We start from the raw sequence: 23,575 nt of genomic DNA, 5'->3' as shown, positions 1-23,575 counted from the left end.
AAACACAATAATAAGAGTAATACGGCTTAATTTTGTTCTGTAAAAAAAATGGTAATTTTGTAGCTACTTAATTTCCAAACACACTGGTAAAAACCTGACTTGACTCATGGACGTAACATTACAAATCAGGCAATTTGATTTAAGCAACACAGAAGTACACTGTGGATGGTCCATGGACAAGGCAGAGCTACTACTAAAATGAGAAAGGCAGATGAGATTGTCTTAAAATAGTGTTAAAGCAAAAACTACAAGCAGAAATCAAACTAAATGTGATACTTCCTGAAAGCTCCTCAAAACTACCTGAATATAAATTTAAACCTATGTTTTATGGCTTTACTGACTTTTATTCACACACTGACATATGTGCTTGCTACTCACACTTTAGCCTACAAGCAAACCCTCACACAAGACAAATAAGTCTCAGAGAGATGCGCACATGGACAGGCGCCTTTATAAGAGGCCAGTGTCTCATTATGAACGTGCATTTGAAGTGCGCGTGTCTTTGACAGTATATAAGTGTGTGTCATTGCGGCATGTGTGCGTTGTAAGTGGGGGAATCTAGGCCCTGTTAAACCCGGCCTTCCTCAGGGACTGCTCAGCTGGTGAAGGGGGCTGGGGGGGTTGGCACAGGGGTCTGTAGCTCCAAGAAGTCAAATTACCTCTGAGCCCGACTCATCAGCTCCTCGCACACCCACACGCCACACACTCATTAATGGCATACTCACCAGAATATTAGCACAGACAGGAATTGCAAACTTGCATGCGAACGGCACCAAAGTAACACTCGTGCTGCAAGCCATGGACATAAAACTCTCGGAGCAACTATCCAGGCTTCGCTACACACTCGCGCACATACACAACACACAAACACACAAAGGAACGCGTGTAAATATCTTCAAATAAACGTAACACATTCTCTCGCACACACACATACACACACAGGGGCATTCTTGCGGGTCTCTAATGAAGCCCCAGTTGTGACGGCATGGAGGCGTCTGAGGCTCCGGTGGGATAATTATGCAGCTCCCTCGCAGCTGAGTTTGGCAGATGTAGGGGAGGGGTGCGAGCGGTGCCGAGCACGGAATAACGAGCGCGGGGGAGCGGAGGTGGGATTCGGCACGGACCCCGCCATCCGCCATTAGCAGCTTGGCACCGTCACAAATGAGTGTTTTTCACCAGAGCACCGGGAAGGGCTGTGAAATTCCAACAAATTCTAAGCTCGCGCACTGTCGCAACACCCAGAGACGGCGAGAGAGAGATCGAGAGAGAGAGAAACACAAACAAAAGCAGAGTGGAAACCGAGGAAGATGGGAAGGGAGGGGGAGAAGGTTCACGCCGCCATGACCGGATTTGTCACCTCTCTCAGCGCAGGGAGCGCAGAGCGTGGCACCCTGGGAAATTACCAAATCAGAATGCATTGATTTTCTTCAGGGAGGAGGCAAAAACATTCCTGAAAAACTGACATGGTTGAGAATTAAGAAGGAGATTGTATCAGACCTTTGTATTATTGAGAGCAGAGAGTGGTAGACTTTTGTTTTGTGAGGATGCGGAATAAAAGCGCTCTATTGTATGCCTCTGATATGCAGGGACCGCGTGCGCATCGGGCCGACTATTACATCTTCCCCTCTCTCTCTCGTACCTCCTCGACTTCCATTTGTCTCTCTTTGTCCTCTTGTACTGTAATTACCATAGTGTCGCCAAGGTAGGACCGCAAGCTTCACTCCAAAGAATAACTTAAAAGTAATTGTATAACTGTGCGTGTATGTGTGCGACGGAGCTATCATAAGTGTGAAGAAGTCCCAGAGCAGTGGACAGAAAATAATCTCCAAATGTTGTGCTTTCTGCCAGCTTTCTCTCCCACACATTTCAAGACCTGAATGGTCCTTTTCCCAGGTTTGGTCAGCTGAGTCATCCGCCGCAGGGAGGTTGACCTTGCAGGCCGGAGTCACAGGACCAAGCCACAGTGATCGCTGCCTTGACTGCGACTTCACCCCATATCTGTCGATCCGCGTCGTCTGCTACAGCTGTAGCATTTAACACTCGCCGTTTCTGTCACTAGCTAAAGAACAGCTGTTTTTGTTTCACAGCTCTTTTAGTAGGCACAAACTCTGTTTCAAAACCTAGTGAGCTGCCTCGATGCCTGACTTTCCAAAAGAGAAACCTAGCCATCGTGGAAGATTCTTTCCTAAAATCAGTAAAGACAATTTGGCATCAACATATTCCAAAGTGTTACGCTAAGCTACCAGACAATAAGCATAAAACATAGCACACCATTTCTATCTATGCTATATGTAAAGTCAATGCTTCTCTTGGCTCGGCCGCCATTTTTGGTAAATTTTTTCCACTGAGCTTTTCGGAATGCATTATGGTATTGCATCCTCTGCAAAGGATTCGACTTGCCTTAGAATTAGGCCATAAAAGATATCTTAAGATGAATAGCATTTAGATGAGTCTTCACGTTGGGAATGTGCCTTAGTAGGTTTTGAAACAGACCAAATAGTTTGTGTCACTCGTTCATTCATTCTACTCCGTCCGTCTTCCTCTCTCTGATGGTGATCAATTTCAAGGTGACCCTGGCTGAATTACGGTGAGTGTTTTGTGCTGCAGCCTGGACCCAGTAATTAACACCAGTGCCTAATGAAGTCCAGCTGCTCACCGCGCAGACTGAGAGGCTGCCAAAAACCAGGAGAGCCCCTGTCAGCCAGCCTCATCCTCCTCGCTCGCTCTCACTCACTTCCGAAGGTCAACCTCCCTCATCAGCACCCAGTCAGTTCCTCTCTCTCTCTTTCTCCCTCCCTCTGTATCTATTCCTCCCGCAACATCTCTGTACCGAGAGGGCGGGAAAAGCACTGATCATGCATTCCTCTCATCTCATCCCTTGTTCCTTGCCAAATTCACTCGCCCGTCACATCCCTCGATCTTGATGATACCCAATAATCTTCTACCCTCACTCATTCTCTTAATCTCTTTATACGTTTTCCATCTGAAATTGTTCAACAAATTCAAGGTGAAATATCTGAATATGTTGGTGATGCTGAATAACCAGTGAGGACACAGCATGATAAAACCAAGCCAATCACAGAATTCCTTCTATATCCCAAACTTCTAGATTACTTTAAGCAAAAAAACTAAACAAAAACATTTATATTGATATTATATTTATATTATAAATTGAAACATTTCTATTGAAAAAGTTTCCCTTTTTTTTTTTTAAAGCACACAGATAGAGTTTTAAGTTTTAAACTAGGGAAAGTTTTAAACTAGGGATGGACAATATTAATATCTAGGCATCACAGCCTTAATATTTATAGTAAACAAAATAGCTTTTAATTTTGAGATTTGCTAAATATTATAATCAACTATGCTATTAAATGATTACTGTTTTTACTGATTAGCTAGATTACCTTCAAGTGAGCATTAAATGATGGCAAACGTCATCTAAATGTAAAATAGTAGAAATTAACATGCAATAAAATATAATAATAAATAAAATATTCTATTTTATATAATATTACATATATAATATTATATTTACACTAAATAGATGTATCTAGTATTTTATTTACAATGTGTTGTTGTACATGTATGTTTTATTATGTAATATTTGTATTGCATAATGTAATATACTTTTTAATCTCTAATATATGATATGGTAACAATAATTGTGCATCCTATGTTTAAACTTTTAAAATGTAACAGAACAACTTTCCTCCATAAATCACATTATTTGAGGTTACAGTCTGTATTCCAAACAAGCTGTAAAAAGTTGCAAGTTCAAGTTTAAAACTTATGAACAATATACCCCTAGTTAATTAAATGAATGCTCTAAACAATCCAGATGTAACTCAAAGCGAGAAACATAAACACAGAATGCCTCTGAACGCAGAGTTATACATACAACAAAACAAGGAGACAGACAAACAGCAGAAGCATGTTAGAGGCATACCCACAGGGTAAAAGTGAAGATTTAGAGAGAATCCTAAAAGAAACCTAACAGGGGATAGGCCTGTCTTAGATCTACCATGTCCCACACCTTCTGTTTTTTTTTTTAAAGTCACACCTCTGAGTTCCCTTCTGGATTCATCCTTCCTGCCTTCCATCTCCTCTCCCACTCTGACTCCTATTCCGGATCAAAGCCAAGATTTCTGTCATACAGGCACCTCTCACCGCTCCTCAGAGAGCAGCCTTTGAAGAGTCCGACCCCAGGTGGCCCCTTCTCCCACACACGGGCTCGAGCGCACGCACATACACTGAGGGGCCTCCACCTATCTCTCTGGGACCTCCGCCTCTGCCCTTCCATCGAGAGTGTGCCTTCCCCTGATTCCTGCGCATCTCACATAGAGCACTGATGAGCTATGACATCCGCTTATTCCTTCCTCCCACACACACACACACACAGTATATATACTCACACACTGAGCTGATGTGCAGAGGCAAGATCACACCAGACAGCAGATGTTAATTATCAGGGAGTATTTAGGGGGCTTTATTTGTGGAGTTTACCTGGCACCGCTGTATCACCTGCACCTCTCTGCTTTTCTGACGACAACTAGAGTGAACTTGGGTTCTTACTAAATCTATACCTTGTCCCCACCTTTTCTTCTGATTGACCTCCTAGTTTAACCAAAAATGAGACCTCTTCATTCTTAAATGATTTACTCACCCTCTTGTTGTTCCAAACCTGTTTGACTTTCTTTTCCTGACCGCTTTTCCTTGCGATTACTATGAATGGAGACTTTAATGCTTCAACAAGGATGATTAAAATGGTCCATATGACTCATGCTCCACATTTAAAATCTTCTGAAGTCATATGATAAGCTTTTTAGGAGAGAAAGACCAATATTCAAGTTAAGTAGAACCAAAAAAGTCTGATTCATGAATGAATCAATCACTGCATCAAGTGATTCACTGAAAAGATACAACTCAAAAGAATGATTCATTCACAAATGGACATTACTAGTTCTTTTAGGAATTCTCGTGAGGAAATCTAATAATAATGGCATAGAGCTATGCGGTTTCTCACACAAAGTTATCATAAGGCTTCAGAAGACTTGGAATATATAGTGACTGAATCATATGGAACATTTATAACACTTTTAAATTGAAAGTTTATAGATTCAGTCCATTCATAGTAACTGCATAGAAAGAACATGCAGAACATTGCAGAAAGAACATTAATAAATAAATACCTACAGAATTTTTATATTTGGGTGAACTATCCTTTTAACACTGCACCCTTATCACATTTCCTCCCCCTCATCACGCATCCCATTGTGTAACGTCATGTGCACATAAGTCCTCTTCGCCAGCTACGACAGATGCCACTGTCACTCGAGAAAATAAATTCAGAATACTTAACGAATTAAGTGAGGAGCAAATTGCGGCTGGCCCCCTTTCATTATGCACAGATAGGCAGGCAGCTTGTTTGTCTTTTTAACAATTACCGCACGGCACGGAGAAGGAGGGGTTGGGAAGCTGACGAGCTCCTGATATCGCTGCTCCTTCCCCTCCACGGCAGCTGGCTGAGACACACCTGGACGGATCTGGGACGGCGGGGAGGGAAAGGGGGAAACGGGGCAGCTGCACCTCTACCAGATTTACCTGAGAAAGATGTACACACATGCTTCTAACATACCAGCATGTCAAAGATTCATTCGGATCTAACGCTTCCGGTGTCAGAGATTGCGATGTATCAGTAAACCCGATCAACTATAGACAAATTCCTCCACAGTGTTTTCTCTAAGCACACCTGCAACCCCTACCCATGCGATTTCACCACGTTGCCCGCAAGTGTACCTCATTTTCCATTCTGTTCCTACACCTTTTGGAGGAGGCTCCCCCTAAGCAGGTCTCTTATAGATCTCCAAACAGCTTGTAATTACCTTTAATAAACAGCATAAGAAGCAAATCAAGCGCAAACTTGGCAAAATGAGCTCTCAGGGGGATCAGACATCACTCAACCTTGCAAACAAACATTTCGGCAAAACATTGCTGCCTCACTCCCTTTTCAACATGACATTCTCTGTGGGGGCTATTCAAAGGAGGGATGAAGGAAGAGAGAGAAAGGAATTAGGAATTAAATTAAATCAGTGGTGTTTGGTCATGGAGAAAGTTAGGGGTCATGTGCTACCACAGCATGTTTGAGCTTGAAAGTGAATTTATACACAAACCTGCATACAGTACAAAAAATGCATGATATAAAAGTATCATACTGGTTATTTGTTTTGTCTTTAACATAACACTATAAATTACATATTCAACACTATAAATTAATCATAACACTGTTGAATGAAATCTTTTTTTTTAAAACTCACAAATACATCTTTGCCATTTAAAACAATAATAATATTAAAATGATAAATTTTAGTGTTTTATGGTAAATGCATTTAGAAAAAATTTATAAAATATAAAATAGATGTTACACATCAGCTATTTATTGGTTATTGGTAAAGACATTTATAATGTTACAAAATATTTCTATTTCAAATTAATGCTGTTCTTTTGAACGTTCTATTCATCAAATAATAAAAATAAAAATATTAATAAGTACAACTGTTTTCAATAAAAAATAAAAATGGTTCTTCAGTATATTAGAATGATTTTTGTGTGTGATTCTGAAGACTCATCATAAATCCACATGTTAAAATCTTCATTACTTATTTTTAATAAAATTAATTTAAATAAGTTAATTTTTAAACTTATTACAAATTACATTAAATAATATTTCACAATTTAGCTGTTTATTACTGAATCAAATAAAAGCAGCCTTGGTGAGCATAAAATAATTTCAAAAACATTAAAAAATCTTACTGACCCTACACTTTTTAACAGTAAGCACGTCATTGCAGGTTATGCAATGACGTGCTTAATAAGTAAACCATGATATACAGTTGGATGGTTGCTGCCAACAGGGCCAAGCTGCCAACTCATCAAGACCCTGATTTGAAGCACACTAAATTAATAAACAAAACATAAAATATTGATTTTAGATTATTTTATTACATGAGAGAAATGAGACCGCGAACAGGCAACATACAACTAGTATAGCTATGTAAGAAAACTGTTACCAGGGGCTGGGCAACGTTCAATTATTTAGTTTAGCAGTCATTACACAAAAATATTTGAGTGAAGAATGACCATTCAAAATCAAGTATTCAGAACACCTGCATAGTAAAACTCAAACATATGCAGATGTGCATATGTTTAACCGTGCACGTATGTTGCATTGATTTGGTCAAGCTCAACTCCCTCAATCTTTCTCTCTCCCTCTCTCTATTCACCTCTAGCAGCGCACCCTCCATCATCCCCCTCAAACGTTGCCCGGCTCCTATGAGGTTCCGCCTGGCTAGCTCCAGGTGGTCTATGATGTGCATGAGGGGCTGTCATCTGTTCCCATGCTCACGTGCTTGCCACATGGGCTGCAGTAGAGAGCGCCACACCATTAACAAGCCATAAAAACCAACCCAACCCTTTTAAAACATCAGAACACTGAGGAATAACTGCTCTCACCAAAGCCACTCAACCTAACATCGGCTCGGCGCACAATAGAGACATCAGGGGCTGGATAACAGGGAGTGACATGCAATGTGAAGGAATGATGATTTATTTTGCTCTCATGACTACAGAATGGAGGGGGCTGGAGTATGGCTATACACACACACACACACACACACACAGTGTGGCCCTAGGCTAGTCACTGGCTTGCTCGTGTACAGGCGGCTCAGTGAAGTGAACCCTCATCCACATTATCTACATCCATTGACTCCTAAAGCTTCTTGTGTGCTGCCTCATTAAGTCTGTGCTGACACAGAGAGACCGCGCCAGGTCTTCTTTAGTAGCCAGCCTCCGTGCACGTGTGTGTGTGTATATATATATATATGTGTAAGTGTGTGTGTCTCTCTATAGTCTACAGCAGTGGTTCTCAACCTTTTTTTCCACTGGGCCGCACTATGGTCCAAGTGCAAGTCTCGCGGGCCGCAGGTATATAATTGACATATTACGTCACCACACCAATACAAACCAACCTGATTTATAATATTATAGCCTAAATATTAATTATATCTAATCGATTACATTCATTGAAATAAATAAATAATTCTACTCCCCATAAATAAAACATCTGATGCTGTCAGGAGCTGACCAATTTTGTGAAATTTGGCTCCAAAGGAGTAACAGCACAATGAAGTTGCGATTGTAAGTTGCAGTCTGTAAAGACACGCACGGAAGCATGACTTGACGTGCGACATTGCAGAAAATGTGCATTCACAAATGTAGCCTATGTTGATCCAAATATGGAAAGCACTTATTGAATTTAATATGAGGTTCTCTCCAGAGATGTTTTGCCACATTTCTGCAATTAAGGATGATTGCTGCGTAGTATGGGTGTTTCCTTTTGCCAGAACATCTTCAAGTGAGTGGCGGGGCAAACCGAAAGTGATGCCGAAAGTCCAGCACTCTCCTACTTTCACTGCTGATACTGCGACAATTCTTGTTTGGATGTGTTCCTTCGCTGGCATTTTCCACATTTCGTTTTTCTCCTTTAAAAACAAATTTGTCCATTCTGATGCTCAATTTTAATATTTGAATTGAATTCTGCCAAAGTGCGTGCTTGTAAGCCAAGTGTTCATTAAATGCATAACGTTAATTATGTGAGTCTGCTCATGTCGGAAAAATAATATATGAAAAAAATTACTTTACATAAAAACATTAGGCTATAGCTTATATTTCTTTAGTACATTTTTTTAATTAATGTAAAAACTAAACTGAATTGTAAAACTGAAAGTTATTTTTTTTTATTGTGTTCAGCATGGTGGGCCGCATTTGAATTTGTGACTGGCCGCGAGTTGAGAACCACTGGTCTACAGCATGAGCTGGGCATCACCTCCAGCAAAATAAAAAGCCTGCATCACTGTGGCATCACTTTCTGTTAAAAAAAAAATAAGCACCGGTCATCTTTATCACAACGAGACAATCCCGCAATCCTTCACTCTGCACTAAAGAAATATCTGACTTCGCTTGCGCACATTAAAAACGGATTTTTGACAAATAATAGCTGTGAAGTGACAAGACAAAGATTCAAATATGGAAAAGCGCACCCACAGTTGAGACAAGAAGACTATTATGACATCACAGAGAACACCCTGGGGTCAAACGGCAAGCATCTATGTGGCGTTGCCTTGACAACTCATGTGCGACTCGTGCTCCAGGCATCAGAATCACTGGGATGAATAACTAAGAATCAACGGTGACATTAGCGATGCTCTCTGGAGAGCAGCCTCATTCAGGTGTATGTGCGTTCATGCCCCTGGCCCAGCCCCATGCACAAATAACCAATATGACAAAGTGTGTGTGGGTGTGTGTGTGTGTAAACTGGCAGAGGGAATGGAGTATGGAAATCAAATGACATGATAATATAAGCAAGGTTGCACCCTTTTAAGTTCCCTTTGACATCACATTCTAAATCAAATCATATTCTACAACAGAAATGAGTCTCATGAACGGTTTATTCTAAAATAAATGTATTTTAAATTTGGAATAATGCAACAAACAAGACTAGAAGACTAGACAGAATCACATTTTAAATTTGAATGTATAGAAGAATTGAAAAACAGAATTGAAATTCTACTAAATGTATTCAAAGAATTAATTTTATGAAACTAAAGAAGCAGATAGATAGATAGATAGATAGATAGAGAGAGTTTAAAAATGCTTCATTTACTCTCACAAAGCTCCAAAAACATTTTGTTCCAAGCTCACTGAATACACCACAACCGCCCACATTTATACTGAAACAAATCTTATTCTATGTTAACATGGAGGAAGTAGGAACTAAACCACCATAACAAGCAAATACTATCACTCCACTTGATATAAAGCTAACAAAAATGCAAGATATGAGGGACGTCCACAACACATTATTTTAATCCTGTCCCAACGTTAATCCGGCTTTGCAAAGACTGTTGCCGAAGGGTGGAGGCTCCTCAGTAAAAGCCATTTCTCATGCTGCAAAAATGGTCTGTTTAATTCTGAGGGTATGGAAAATGAGCATGAATTATGGGGACCTGAGGGAAAATAAATGAATGACAAATGAAAAAAGTATGGCATGACCCCTTTATGTGACCAATCATGCACTGTTCTGTACTATAGCCCCGGTCCTTCTACTCAAGCAGTGAGAGATGTATGTGTGCTTGAGGGGGGTCATTCATTCAGGTAATCTAGCTAAGAATGGAGAGAGATAAGGGGGAACAAACCTTGCAGCTGGGCAGGCTCTCCTATGGGCCGTCCGACAGGCAGGGAAGGTGGAAAGAGAAGGCAGGGTGACAGTTAGTCAGCAGCTCTATGACCACATGAGGGTTAGATGGTGGAGGTCAGACATGGGGGTCATGGCTCACTCATGGTGACGGTATGTAGGGAGACTGGGCTGCCATGGTTTTGCATGTCTTAAATTGTCAAAATACACTAGAACTAGAAAAATAACCATTGTTATGGTGTGAGTTCCCTCTAAAATGACACTTTGTCATCATTTACACACCCTCTTGTCATTCCAAATAAATCATAAGAACCACTTTAATTATATTTTTGTCATTTTAACTTAAAAGCACTTTTATTACTAGGAAAAGACCATAAACTACTCCTAAACTTCTGGTTTTGTGTTCCACAGATGAAAAAACATAATACAGGTTTGGACAAATATTAAGATGATTAAATGTCAACATTTGATAAACTATTCTTTTAGCATTCATTATCCTAACATGGCTCCAGAATGTTTGTCACATACAAATGAAGAAACTTAAAGGGATAGTTCACCCAAAAAATAACTCACCCTCGTATCCAAACCTGTATGACGTTCTTTTATCTGCTGTAGATTCAACTGTTTTTGACAATATAATGAAGACAACTGGGTCCAAAACAACACTGGACCCTACTGACTTTCACTGTATAGACCAAAAATAACACATTTCACAGTAAAAAGAAAAACAAACAGGTTTGGAAAAAGCATCGAGTATGAATTTTTATTTTTGCATGAACTAGTCCCTCCCAAAAATTAAAAATGTGTCATCATTCATGTCGTACACTCTTAAAAATAAAGGTGCTTCACGATGCCATAGAAGAACCTTTTTGTCTAAATGGTTCCATAAAGAACCTTTAACATCTGAAGAACCTTTCTGTTTGACGAAAGGTTCTTTGTGGTGAAAGAAGGTTGTTCAGATTACAAAAAGGTAAGAAAGAGATGGTTCTTTAAAGAACCTTTGACTGAATGGTTCTTTGTGGAACCAAAAATGGTTTTTCTATGGCATCGCTTGAAGAACCTTTTGAAGCACCTTTATTTTTAAGAGTGTATCTTGTGCAGAAGACAGAAGAAGATATTTTGAAGAATGTTGATAATCAGTTTTGGTTCCATACAATGGAAGTCAATGGAAAACGCAACCGTTTAGTTACCAACATCCTTCAAAGTATCTTCTTTTGTGGTCCACATTCATACAGTACAAGTTTATAATGACATGACAAAACGGACCTTTTGGGTGGACTATCCCTTTAACAACTTGTCCTCTAACGCTCAATCCTGAACCTTTCACAGATCACATCGGTGCGATACAAGAGACCCTGGAAAAGTGAAACGGAGAGAGAGAGAGAGAAGCGATACAGCTGAGACGAGCGAGAGAGAATCAACATTGGACGGAGGGGGGTGAAGAGGCTGACTACAGCTCAATCCAATAATAAAGGCAGATGAAAGGGAGGTTAAACACAATATGCTAATTGAAATGTGTTGGCTGATTAAGGGCGATTGAGAGGAGAGTGGACGTGCTGTGAGTTCTGTACGCCGGTGATTAGTGCAACGTTAGTGTCTGCATGCTTTTCCTTGCGACGTGCCCAAATGGACGGATGGAGATAGAGGTGTGGGGGGGAGGAAGTGGATGGAGAGGTGAAATAAGTAAAGCCTCTCCTACTGTTCCTATACTCTCACCCAACATGAAAAGCAAAGAAAACCACAGGAAACTTGTCAAACCCCAAGGACTGCATTGAGGCCTGAAAAACAATCCAGGCTATGTGCGTCTAGCAAAACACAAACATTATAAAACATCACACCTTATCACAAGGAGTGTCAAGAACGTGTCAAGGTGGAAGTGTGGAATACTAGGCCGAGTTCCTCGCTGTATTGTTTGAGAGGCCTTGTGTTTTGTGTCTGCTTGTTTGCTACTCAAGCTTATTTTCCCCTCTCTTGTCTTGCTTATCTGTCAGTCTGTCTGTATTTTTATTACTATGATTTTTCGGTGCACAATCTTTTGACAGAATCTTTTTCACAATCACAGGGGATTTTTTTTTTTCTGCAGGCTTTATTGTTTTCCGCTGCGCAGCTATAGACCCACGGGGTGCCCCCTGCAGGTGTGAGAGTGTGTATGTAGGCATACGTGTGCGTGATTTCTAGCGTTCGCTCTCAAGAGTGCGCGCTTGCGTCAGCTCTCCCCCCGCCAGCAGGGCGCGCCGCTGCGCAGAGGTGATCATCAAGGGGTGCTGTGCTAAATGAAGACTAAAATTAAAAGCAGTGCACTGAGATGCCTATGACTATGCGGGCACATCCCCGTGAGGGTGGCCTGACAGTGGGACATGACATCTTTTTGCCCCCAAACTAACAGCCTGGCTCAGAGGGGTTCTGTTATATTAATATGAATATAAACTCACTGAGCTGGATCGAGCTCCCCTTCTCATTTTCATCTGCATCCCTGTCATTACAGGAACAAATCAAAATGGCGTCTTTTATGTGCTTGTACTGCCAAAGTGTAATTTTAAATATTTTTTGCTTTATTAGATAGATGCTGTAGAAAGTGACAGGAATGTTTTTGAAAATGCTGTATTCTGTTCCTTAATGGAGTGAAATAAAGGGATAGTTCACCCAACAATGAAGATTCTGTCATTATTTACAAGGTGTTTATAAGGTTTACAATTAAAAATGTTTTGAAATTATTTTTGGTAAATATAAATATAAACGTAATATTAAATAAATATTAAAGAAAGAAATATTTTTATTGTTTGTGTGTGTATAATTTAAAAACACTAAAAGTGAATTAAATTATATATTTTATTTTCAGCATTTTTTATGTAATCTTTAAACTTTTAAACTCTTTTGACAAACCGAAAGCAATATTATATTTAAACGAAATGAACATCCTTAAAACCTCACTGTGGAGCCATGTAAACTCTTATTGTGTGCAAAGGCAAAGGCTGTGTAACATCTGTGTTGGAAAGAAAAAACTCCAAAATACTGTGTAGGTGACAAAAAAAATGACAAAAGCAAATAATGCCAGTTTTTATGTTTTTTTTATAAGCCTGTTTAGGTTCCCTCTATAACAGTCTCTTTGCATTCAATCACCAGTCACACAACTAAACGCACCACAATTCTCAGCTCTACTCCTTCAGTCCAGTCGGTGTCATGGCTGAGACAGGTCTTGGTGTGGGGCAGTAAAATGTGCAGTGCAGTATCTGTCTCCTCACAGGGGAAATGAGAGGTTTTACACCGACTCTCACATTATGGAGTGTGTGCTTCCAGATGGGGTGTGAAAATATTACTGTTATTGCTAGGATTCGGTTTCTCTGGTAAGCCAGAAATCGTCATTCACTACTGTATTTCCCACAAATAGCCCTGTAGTGTGACAAATTAGACTACAAACATTTAATATAGTCTGGCAGTTAATATGAGGTCATACAAAGCTGTATGTATAATAAATAGAAAATTTTCTTGGGTTGTGTAAAAACCCTACTCGGATTGTGTAAATAGATTAGTTTTACATTAGTGCTGTCAAAAGATTAATCACGATTAATCGCATCCAAAATAAAAGTTTTTATGTACATAATGTATGTGTGTGTACTGTGAATATTTATTATGTAAATACACATATATTTGTATATATTTTGGAAAAATATGTTATGTTTATATATTAAATATATTTATTTGCAATATAAATTATATGAATAAAATATACACATGTAAATACATGTACATATTTTCAAAATATATACTGTATGTGTGTATATTTATATATACATAAATACACAAAGTACACACATATATATTATGTAAACAATTTTTTTTATTTTAGATGCGATTAATCGCGATTAATCATTTGACAGCACTATTTTACATGTATCTGAATCACAGTGTGCAGTAGAAAGTCTCCATTTCAGAAAATATCATTTATTTTCAGAATTTAAAAAAAAAAAAAAGAGTCAAGTTCAAACAGACCAATGGAATGCGACCGCTTTGCAGGTTGACAGAGCCTTGAGCCAATGAGAGAAGAACCTGAACAGAAGCTGAACAGACGATCACTGCAACATGAAACTAATGATAATGCAGTATAAAAACCACAAAGTAAATAAAAGTCTGCATGACCCAGTCCAGTCTGGAGCCGTCGGTTGTTTGATGAAATCAGGGCAGCGCTAATGAAATTCATTTTTCCCGTACACACGGATTGCCGCCTCCGTGCTAAGGAAAATCGTTACGCGGTCTCTCCGCACAGAGACAAACGTCTACATTAAATAATCACACGGCTTCAATCAACAGGCAGGGAAAAATAAACCCACATTCCTCCAGGCTCACCGCCTCCTGGAGAACGGAGCTCTGATCACATTCGCCTGCCTCACCAGTCGGATTAATTAAAACACTAGGCTTTTTCCACCCCTCCCATCTCAGTGTAATCAAGCTCTTTTGCAGCAAACCGCAACAGCTCGAAATCTTCATCGATTCCCTCACCTATGCTCAACGCCGCTTACATGCAAACGCAGGCAGCGAAGATTTGAAACGACACCCAACATAATCTAAACCTAAATTACAGATCAAGTCACAAAACCTCAAGGTGCCCTAACCACCTGAAGCATGCCTTAGGAAGCCTTCAGGTGTGTAAAACGAATGTTAAAGGTGTGTGTGGGTTTTTTTTTTAATTTGTGGGCTGCTGGCGGAGCAAAGTGACGGTACAGAAAATGACACAGGCAGCGTACTCACACAGTGGTGGGGCGCTCACAGGAAGGACACAAGAGAAAAGAGGAGAGGAGAGGAAGAGAGGGGAGCAGATGTTGCAAGTTTGAGGAGGTAAACTGATTGAGATGAGGTGTCACCTCAGCCTACTGGTGACTGTGAGAGCGAGAGGGGGGAGGGGGACGGAGCAGGAAAGAGTGAGAGGAAGGGAAAGTGGGGGGATGTGGGAAGATATGTGAGGTATGATAACACCTCTGCAAAAAGGTAGGATGACTGATACTGGGAACCGTTTGTCTGTGTATCCACGAACAGGGAGGATGTTGCAAAAAAAAAAAAAAGCTTGAGGTTGACAATGTGTCTGTCTGTGTATGCAAGCTTTTATCAGATGTGTCAATCATATATAAGTGCAGGTATGTGTTGGTAGGAATGCACAGGGACTTCCAACTACATTCAATGTATATGCAACGACCACACTCACACACACAGCTGCTTTTGGCAGAGAAGCACGCATGAATATGCATAGTGAAAGCACTGATGAAACACGGGAGGCGGAGAGATCAAATTTGTGCGATTTCCACAGCTGCCAAACTGTGAGGAAAAAGCACAAAGCTAAATTGTTCTATTTAACACGGCAGGAGAAGAACATGTAGCCTACTAAATGCTCACTCAATTAGTAAGTTCAAGTCAAATAATCAGCAACAATTAAATATATGTCACAGTGAAACTACACCGAGTCCATTTGCTGTCAAAATTCAGCTATTTCAGTAATTGTTTGATGTTGACGTGACAAATCAGAAAGCACACATAATATAAATGAGGCTGTCTACAAAATGACTGATTCCTAAATTGCAGCATACAATTATTATAAGAAAAGACCATTCTTGACTTAACATGAATTATAGTGAATTTTATTGCTTAAGATATTAAAGACTAAGATAATTTTATAAATGCATTTGTGCATAAATAACATGCCTAAATTGATTTCAACAACATTGTTCTAGAAATTGAAAAAGGGCTTTTAAAATCTGACCAGCACTTATGACTGTGATTAAAGTATGAGGCTGGTTATGGTTGTCAGTCTACATACAGCCAAATAAAAATAAAGTCTCATTACTATTATCTGGACCTTGGTCACTCCAAATGTTATACAAGTGGTCACAGAGCTGCATGATGCAAGTATACCTGTTGTATATGTATATGTAAAAATAAAAAAAGCACTGTGCATGCTTGTAAATTCCAGCATAAAAGACGGACTAAAATATCAAAGTCTTATAATAGCCTCACTAGTCATATATCAAAGCTGACAGATAGTGTAGCTATTTAATGATTGCTTCGTAATCTCAAAAAGAAAGAGGAAGACCGTGTGCAAAAGCGCTAAATCTAGAACTCCTTTGTGATCTCGCTTCAATTTTCTGGTGCCTAACGCAGAGTCTGATAAAGGTTAATACACGACTCCCTTTTCATTATTCAAAGACGTCATCAATCTTTGAAGACGGGTGGAAAAAATGATAAAATAACAACGGCACTTAAAATAATCTGCCTCAATTCCATAATTAATCTCCTCCAGCTTTTCAGACAATTATGATGTTAATTAACCCAAAATTCCCTTCATGGCGATGGGGAGAGACATACGATCCGCCTTGCCGTTTCACACACAGCCTTTATCTCTAGCATCAGTTTCTTCAGAGAGGAAAAGTGAGAGAGGATGGAGGGATGAAAGGAGAGAGCACTCAGCGTGGTCCAAATTGGATTGTGTTGGTCTGAGATTGGGCAGGTTGGATGCAGTTAGGTTGTGATTGAATGGTGAAGGGTCAGGTGAGATGGGAAAGAGGGATGGGAGAGAGATAGGTAGATGGGAGGTTAAAGTCAGGGCGGTTAATATGGGAATAATTGGGTGCTAAGCACTTCCATGCTCATTATATGAAGGAGAAAATGAACATGGAACCAAAGGGCCCTTGAATTAAACTCAAAATTCCTCCCACCTAAAATAAGAACAGACAAAAAGAAGTGTAGATTGTGAACACACACACAAGTCTAAGTGGTTAGGCACAATGGCCTTTCTAAAGACAGATGCAGCATGCTCACTAGGACTCTAAGAATATATCAGGCGGCTCCGCTCTAGTATCGGCTGTCAGGTCTGGAGAAGGCCGGGAAGTTGCTGAGGCTCAGAGCATTGCGCCGTTTGTTCTGTGAAATTACTCACGGGCCCAGCTCATTAATCTACACTACAGTGTGCTGCAGCAGCAATTATTACTTAAAGAATAACAACACCAAGGGAGGAGGCATATAAAACAACTACAGAGGAACGGTTCAGTTAAGTTCATAACCTGCAGCCAGGGCCACTAGCCAAAGAAACATGAAACACGGGATGGAAAATATCATCCACCAGGAGCCAATCATTAACAAGTCCCACCCAGCACTCTATGGCATGCTAGTATTTGAGGAAACGCATTCCTATAACTTAAGCTATAGAGCCCTTTATTAGTCCACCTAACCTATCATAATTAGAATTCCAACATCGGTAAATAACACCCCCTCCAAGTACACATGTAGTTACTCTATTCGTAAAATATCTGCAACAAAGAGCAAAATGCGTGTAATTGTCCACGACAGGCTACAGGAATGAAATGAAGGGGAATAAAAGAGAACCTAATTGTTTGTTGGCCTTTGCTGAAGGAGCAAGACCTGCAGTCCTGGTCTCGGCTGCATGGTGAAGAGTTAACAGAGCAATCAGACCTGCAGCCGAGGCCTCAGCTGCGTAGTCAAGTGTTAAACAATGGAACAGCTGTTGAGAGCGATGTCTGCACTTCCAGAAATAGAGCTGTTCATTTCACCTGTCTGTCTCACACCTGTGTGCAGGGAGTGAGAGAGAGTGCTGGGGCAAGACTAAGGCAGCAAATAAGGGTAGGAAAGCAGGAGGAGCGACTGGCAAGCAGCCAAACACACACACATACGTAAATGCACACGATCGCACGCGCACTAGCAAAGGAAACTATGGGGTTGACTTACCGATCATATGATTGGCAACATGGATCTGGATCTCTCGTTCGGTCTCAAAGGTCATTTGGCATTTGATGCACTGATACGTCTTTTTCTACAAAGAAAGATACAGAATTGAAATTTACATTGAACAGGCTTTTTTAAATTCTCCACACACTTGCAAACACCAGACCTATCCTATGCTGCAACGAGAGGGGAAAAGGCAGAGATTCTCCTATCTGTTACACTGAGCTGAGACAAAAGCACAGGTAAAGATTGAGCGTCCCTGGAAGTTCACTGTCAATATCTAGCGAAGCGAACAGGCTGTACAATAGCCCAGCAGGATGAGGCTGCTGAACCCTCTGGGGCCAGTAGTAATGTAGCCATGAATTCACACATCTCTCTTTGACTCAGAACACTTTGGGAACACAGGAAACTTATACACTAAAAATACTGCCAGAAAATGGTTGCTGGCAATGTCTCCCCTTTTCAAAAGAAATTGCATAAAATTCTTCTTTGAACTGCCAAAAGAAAAAAGATAATAGGAAAAGAAACACAAAAAGAGAAAAGGTAGAGAAAGAACACAAATTTGAGAACTAGAGGAAAACCTCAAATGACCTAAAAAAATACCCTAAGCAAATACAAAACCATTTTGTGATAGAACATTCCTGTCAAACAGCCCAATGCTTGTTGACAATGGCTAAGAGTAATCTTTGATCTTCTGTTTCATACTGAACTATCAAGTACACTTTAATACCCTTTCAGACAAAAGTACATATAATTGAGTTTTATCAGGTTATCATGAGGGTGAGGCTTTGACACTTACTTTAGGGACAGGTGAAGCATCGGTAACTTTCTTAGCTCCACTGGTCTCAGGGCTCATCTCGGGATGGTCCACCTGAACGTGGCTTTCCAGGTCTTCCAGGGTCTCAAATTTAACAGCACACTCTGGGCAGCGCAGTCCAGTGGTGCCCTTCTCCCCAGCCTCTTGTGGGGTGACAACAACAGTTGGGGACTGGCCATTTGTACCCCGACTCATGCAGCCAGCACAAAGACCATAAGGCAGGCCGTTCACATCTATCTTGACCAGTTCTTGCTTATTCTTGAAGTCTTTGAGACACAGGGCACATTTATAGAGTTTGTGGGCCTGCAGCTGGCCATTGGGAGATGATGAGGCTGATCCTCCTCCTCCGCCACTGACCCCAGAAGACGAGAGCTTCTGCATGTGAAAAGTTCCATGAATCTTCAGTTCGAGCGTTGAAGTGACAGTTTGCATGCAAACTACACAGCGGAAGCCTGTGAGGGAGTTCCTCAGGTCAGGGTGCATCTGGCAGTGCTCAATGAACTCTTCCTCACTCTGCAGGGGCATCTTACAGATACGGCAGGTGCCTGTGTCCAGGCTCTTGCTGTGGGTGACCTTGTGCTCAGTGAGAGTAAGCAGTGAAGGGAAGCGTTCACCGCAGATGGGACACATGTAGTGTTTTGCTGGGCCACGGTGCGTCTGAGCATGTTCCCTCAAGCCGTTCTCAGAAAAGAAGGTCCGTGAGCAAACATTGCACTTGTGGTTACCCTTGATGAAGTCGGCCTTCTTTTTTCTTGAGCTTGCATCGTCCTCACCAGGCCTGATATTGTGGTCTCGAAGGCGGTGGTTTTGAAGCAGAGATTCCATGGTGTAGGCCGCACCACAGATGTCGCAGGCATACATTGGCTCTAAGGCATCAAGCTCCTCTTCACCACCGCTAGCTTCATGGCTGTTCGCTGTTTCCTGATTTCCTCCTTTTAATAGCATGCTCTGCAAATCTGCTTGCTCAGCAGCTGCAGTCGATCCTGCTGTGGAACGCTTAGAGCTTTGAGTCACTCCATTGGGCGTTCCATTTTGGCTTCCTCCATTTCCATTGCCATTTCCTCCATCAAAAACGCAGTGCTTCTCTCTGAGATGTCTTTCCAAAAGGACAATGGCGTGGAAGGCCTTTCCACAGAGCCGGCAGTTATACTTTTTACTGTGAGTAGTGATGTGACACTGGAGCTCTACTTCTGTGCCAAAGGTCTCCCCACAGAATATGCATTTGCGTGCTTTTCCGGTTGCCCCCGTACTGATAGGGTTACCCAAATGACTGTGCTTCACGTGTAACTGCAGGTCACTTTCTTTGCGGAAGTCCCAAGCACAGGCCGTACAGCGATACATTTTCTTCTCATTGCTGTGCTTGACGGCCAGGTGGACTTGTATGGACACCTTTGAATCAAAGACCTCCTGACACAGTGTGCAGTGGTACAGCACAAAGGTATGCATGTCTAGCAAGTGCTTTTGCAGATCGTCTACGGAAGAGAACTGTTTGTCACAGCTCTCACAGACATACTGGGTGGAAGTGGTGGTGTAGTGAATAGTCAAGTGCTGAAGCAGTGCCTCCTGAGAATCAAAGTCCTCTTTGTTGCACTGTGGGCAAGACTGCCTCCTCAGTAACAGTTCCAGGTGGGACTTCAGATGGGCTTGGAAGCCCTCAAAGCTGGTGAATCGAAGGTCACACTGATTGCAGGGATAGTCTCCATTAGCAACTGCTGGAGTGCTGTCACCAGTTATCCTATGGCGTTTGGGTGAGGATATCTCCACGTCAGATGAGGCTGGGCTCAAGTCTGCCACTTTGACTTTGCGCTTGTTGTTGGCGAGTGGGATGTTCTTGTGATTCTCTTTAATGTGTTTAGTGAGTTTGAGGAGGGAACCGAAGATGGGAGAGTTGGTGCAGTAAGGGCAAGAATACACTTCCATGAAGGACTGCGAGGGCTGCAAGACTGGGGACTCCATCTTGGTCACACCTCCCCCACTGCTGCAATGGGTCTGTTGGATGTGCTCAGTGAGTGAGGCCTCAGTAAGGAAACCCATGGAGCACTGGTTGCAGAAGAAAGCATGGTTGCCCTCCAAAGTGGTGGAGCCAGCAACAACACCACCACCACCAGATAAGCAGTGAGAAACACGGATGTGCTCTTGCAGGCTGTTGATGTCTGCAAACATGTCAGGACAGTAGTTGCAATGAAAGGCCGAAACGTTACTGAACTGCAGAAGGGGAAAGTTTGACGCAGAGCTCCCACTGGATCTATGTGCTTTGCGCACATGCTCATTAAGGTTATAGAGAGTTGGCAGGGTTTCCAGACATAACTGGCAAGTGTGGCTCTGCTGAGGTTTGTCTGCATGGATAGTCTTCAGATGAATCTCCAGGACAGCCAGGCTGTTGAAATCTCTCTTGGAGCAATATGGACAACTGTAGGTCCCTTTGCCTGACCAGCTTCCATCATCATGATCAGAAGAAGGTGCAAGCTTTCGTCTGCTCTGTCCAGGCTTAAGGGTGGAGTCTGGGGTTGATCCTCTCTCCAGGGAGGCACTGGAATCAGGGGTAGCGCTGCTCATTGATGCCACGCTTCCCAAGACTGGATCAGGACTGGCACTGTGGTTGCTGGAGTCTGGATGCAGGTTCCTGACACAGTGTGCAGTGGTACAGCACAAAGGTATGCATGTCTAGCAAGTGCTTTTGCAGATCGTCTACGGAAGAGAACTGTTTGTCACAGCTCTCACAGACATACTGGGTGGAAGTGGTGGTGTAGTGAATAGTCAAGTGCTGAAGCAGTGCCTCCTGAGAATCAAAGTCCTCTTTGTTGCACTGTGGGCAAGACTGCCTCCTCAGTAACAGTTCCAGGTGGGACTTCAGATGGGCTTGGAAGCCCTCAAAGCTGGTGAATCGAAGGTCACACTGATTGCAGGGATAGTCTCCATTAGCAACTGCTGGAGTGCTGTCACCAGTTATCCTATGGCGTTTGGGTGAGGATATCTCCACGTCAGATGAGGCTGGGCTCAAGTCTGCCACTTTGACTTTGCGCTTGTTGTTGGCGAGTGGGATGTTCTTGTGATTCTCTTTAATGTGTTTAGTGAGTTTGAGGAGGGAACCGAAGATGGGAGAGTTGGTGCAGTAAGGGCAAGAATACACTTCCATGAAGGACTGCGAGGGCTGCAAGACTGGGGACTCCATCTTGGTCACACCTCCCCCACTGCTGCAATGGGTCTGTTGGATGTGCTCAGTGAGTGAGGCCTCAGTAAGGAAACCCATGGAGCACTGGTTGCAGAAGAAAGCATGGTTGCCCTCCAAAGTGGTGGAGCCAGCAACAACACCACCACCACCAGATAAGCAGTGAGAAACACGGATGTGCTCTTGCAGGCTGTTGATGTCTGCAAACATGTCAGGACAGTAGTTGCAATGAAAGGCCGAAACGTTACTGAACTGCAGAAGGGGAAAGTTTGACGCAGAGCTCCCACTGGATCTATGTGCTTTGCGCACATGCTCATTAAGGTTATAGAGAGTTGGCAGGGTTTCCAGACATAACTGGCAAGTGTGGCTCTGCTGAGGTTTGTCTGCATGGATAGTCTTCAGATGAATCTCCAGGACAGCCAGGCTGTTGAAATCTCTCTTGGAGCAATATGGACAACTGTAGGTCCCTTTGCCTGACCAGCTTCCATCATCATGATCAGAAGAAGGTGCAAGCTTTCGTCTGCTCTGTCCAGGCTTAAGGGTGGAGTCTGGGGTTGATCCTCTCTCCAGGGAGGCACTGGAATCAGGGGTAGCGCTGCTCATTGATGCCACGCTTCCCAAGACTGGATCAGGACTGGCACTGTGGTTGCTGGAGTCTGGATGCCGGTGGCTGTCAAGATGGCAATAGACATCCTCTACTGATGGGAACTGCTCAGCACACATGGGGCACTTGTGTTTCTTGTTGGCATGTGTTCTGTCAATATGGGTGAGTAAAGTGCCTTCATCGCTGAAGATTTCAGGGCAGTGGATGCATTGAAGCTCTGCGCGGTCCGAGAGCTGGGGATGCTGTGTCAGCACGTGTTTCTCAAGTTCATCTGTCTGACTGAACGTCTCCTCGCAGTAATCGCACATGTATAGGTCCTGGTCCTGCTCAGCTACATCACTGCTAGATCCATCTCGCTTACCCTGGTCTTTCTTTGCCAGGTGTTCCTTGTTCTTCCGATGAGCTTGCATGTGGCTCTGGAGAGAGGAGGTGGAAGAGAAGCCACGCTTGCAAATGCTGCACTTGAATGGTTTGCTGGAACTGTGTGTCTTGAGGTGGATCTTGAGATGATCGCTGCGAGAAAATGCTGCCTCGCACTCCTGGCAACTGTACTTCTTGTCACCGGTGTGCAGCTTGACGTGACGATCACGGCTACGCTTGTGTTTGAACAAACGACTGCAGAAGGTGCATTTGAAGGGCAGCTTGTCACTGTGGATCTGCTCGTGGCGCTTCAGGTAGCTGAGGCGACTGAAGGACTTGTCGCAGAACTGGCAGGGATAAGGCAGGCCAGAGCCCCCTTCTTCCTCCCCTGTGCCCATGCCCATATCGCAGCAGCCATCCCCTAGCATCTGTGACGGCGATGCCACGTCTTTGCTAGAGGGAGAGGACGCCACCCAGGAGAGCCCCGGGTCATCATCACCATCTGCAATGCAAAACACAGACAGAATTAAAATGTTAAAGAGGCAGAGAAAATATCAAAATAGAAGCAAAGAACTAAAGACAGCAAACCCCAAAGGAGTAGAGAAATAAGGACAAAGATGTATTTTTTTATCCTCTTATCCTCCCTCAGCA

General features: G+C 42.3%; 1 protein-coding gene across 1 annotated transcript in view; it reads right to left on the bottom strand.

The window, feature by feature from the left end:
• The window catches only part of znf423 (zinc finger protein 423), a 174,080-nt gene that overhangs the window by 66,574 nt on the left and 83,931 nt on the right, over window positions 1-23,575 (bottom strand). Inside the window, exons 4-6 of the mRNA XM_016230807.1 lie at window positions 21,415-23,426; window positions 18,774-20,198; window positions 17,978-18,062 (exon numbers count right to left, since the gene is read on the bottom strand). Coding sequence (XP_016086293.1) covers window positions 17,978-18,062; window positions 18,774-20,198; window positions 21,415-23,426 — 3,522 coding nt within the window. The remainder of the gene's footprint in view (window positions 1-17,977; window positions 18,063-18,773; window positions 20,199-21,414; window positions 23,427-23,575) is intronic.

This window comes from Sinocyclocheilus grahami, unplaced genomic scaffold, assembly GCF_001515645.1.
Source record: "Sinocyclocheilus grahami isolate Dianchi unplaced genomic scaffold, SAMN03320097.WGS_v1.1 scaffold377.1, whole genome shotgun sequence".
In the NCBI taxonomy this organism is placed as follows: Eukaryota; Metazoa; Chordata; class Actinopteri; order Cypriniformes; family Cyprinidae; genus Sinocyclocheilus; species Sinocyclocheilus grahami.
The sequence above is the reverse complement of the archived record's forward strand: the minus strand, read 5'-3'. Positions and strand labels throughout refer to the sequence as shown.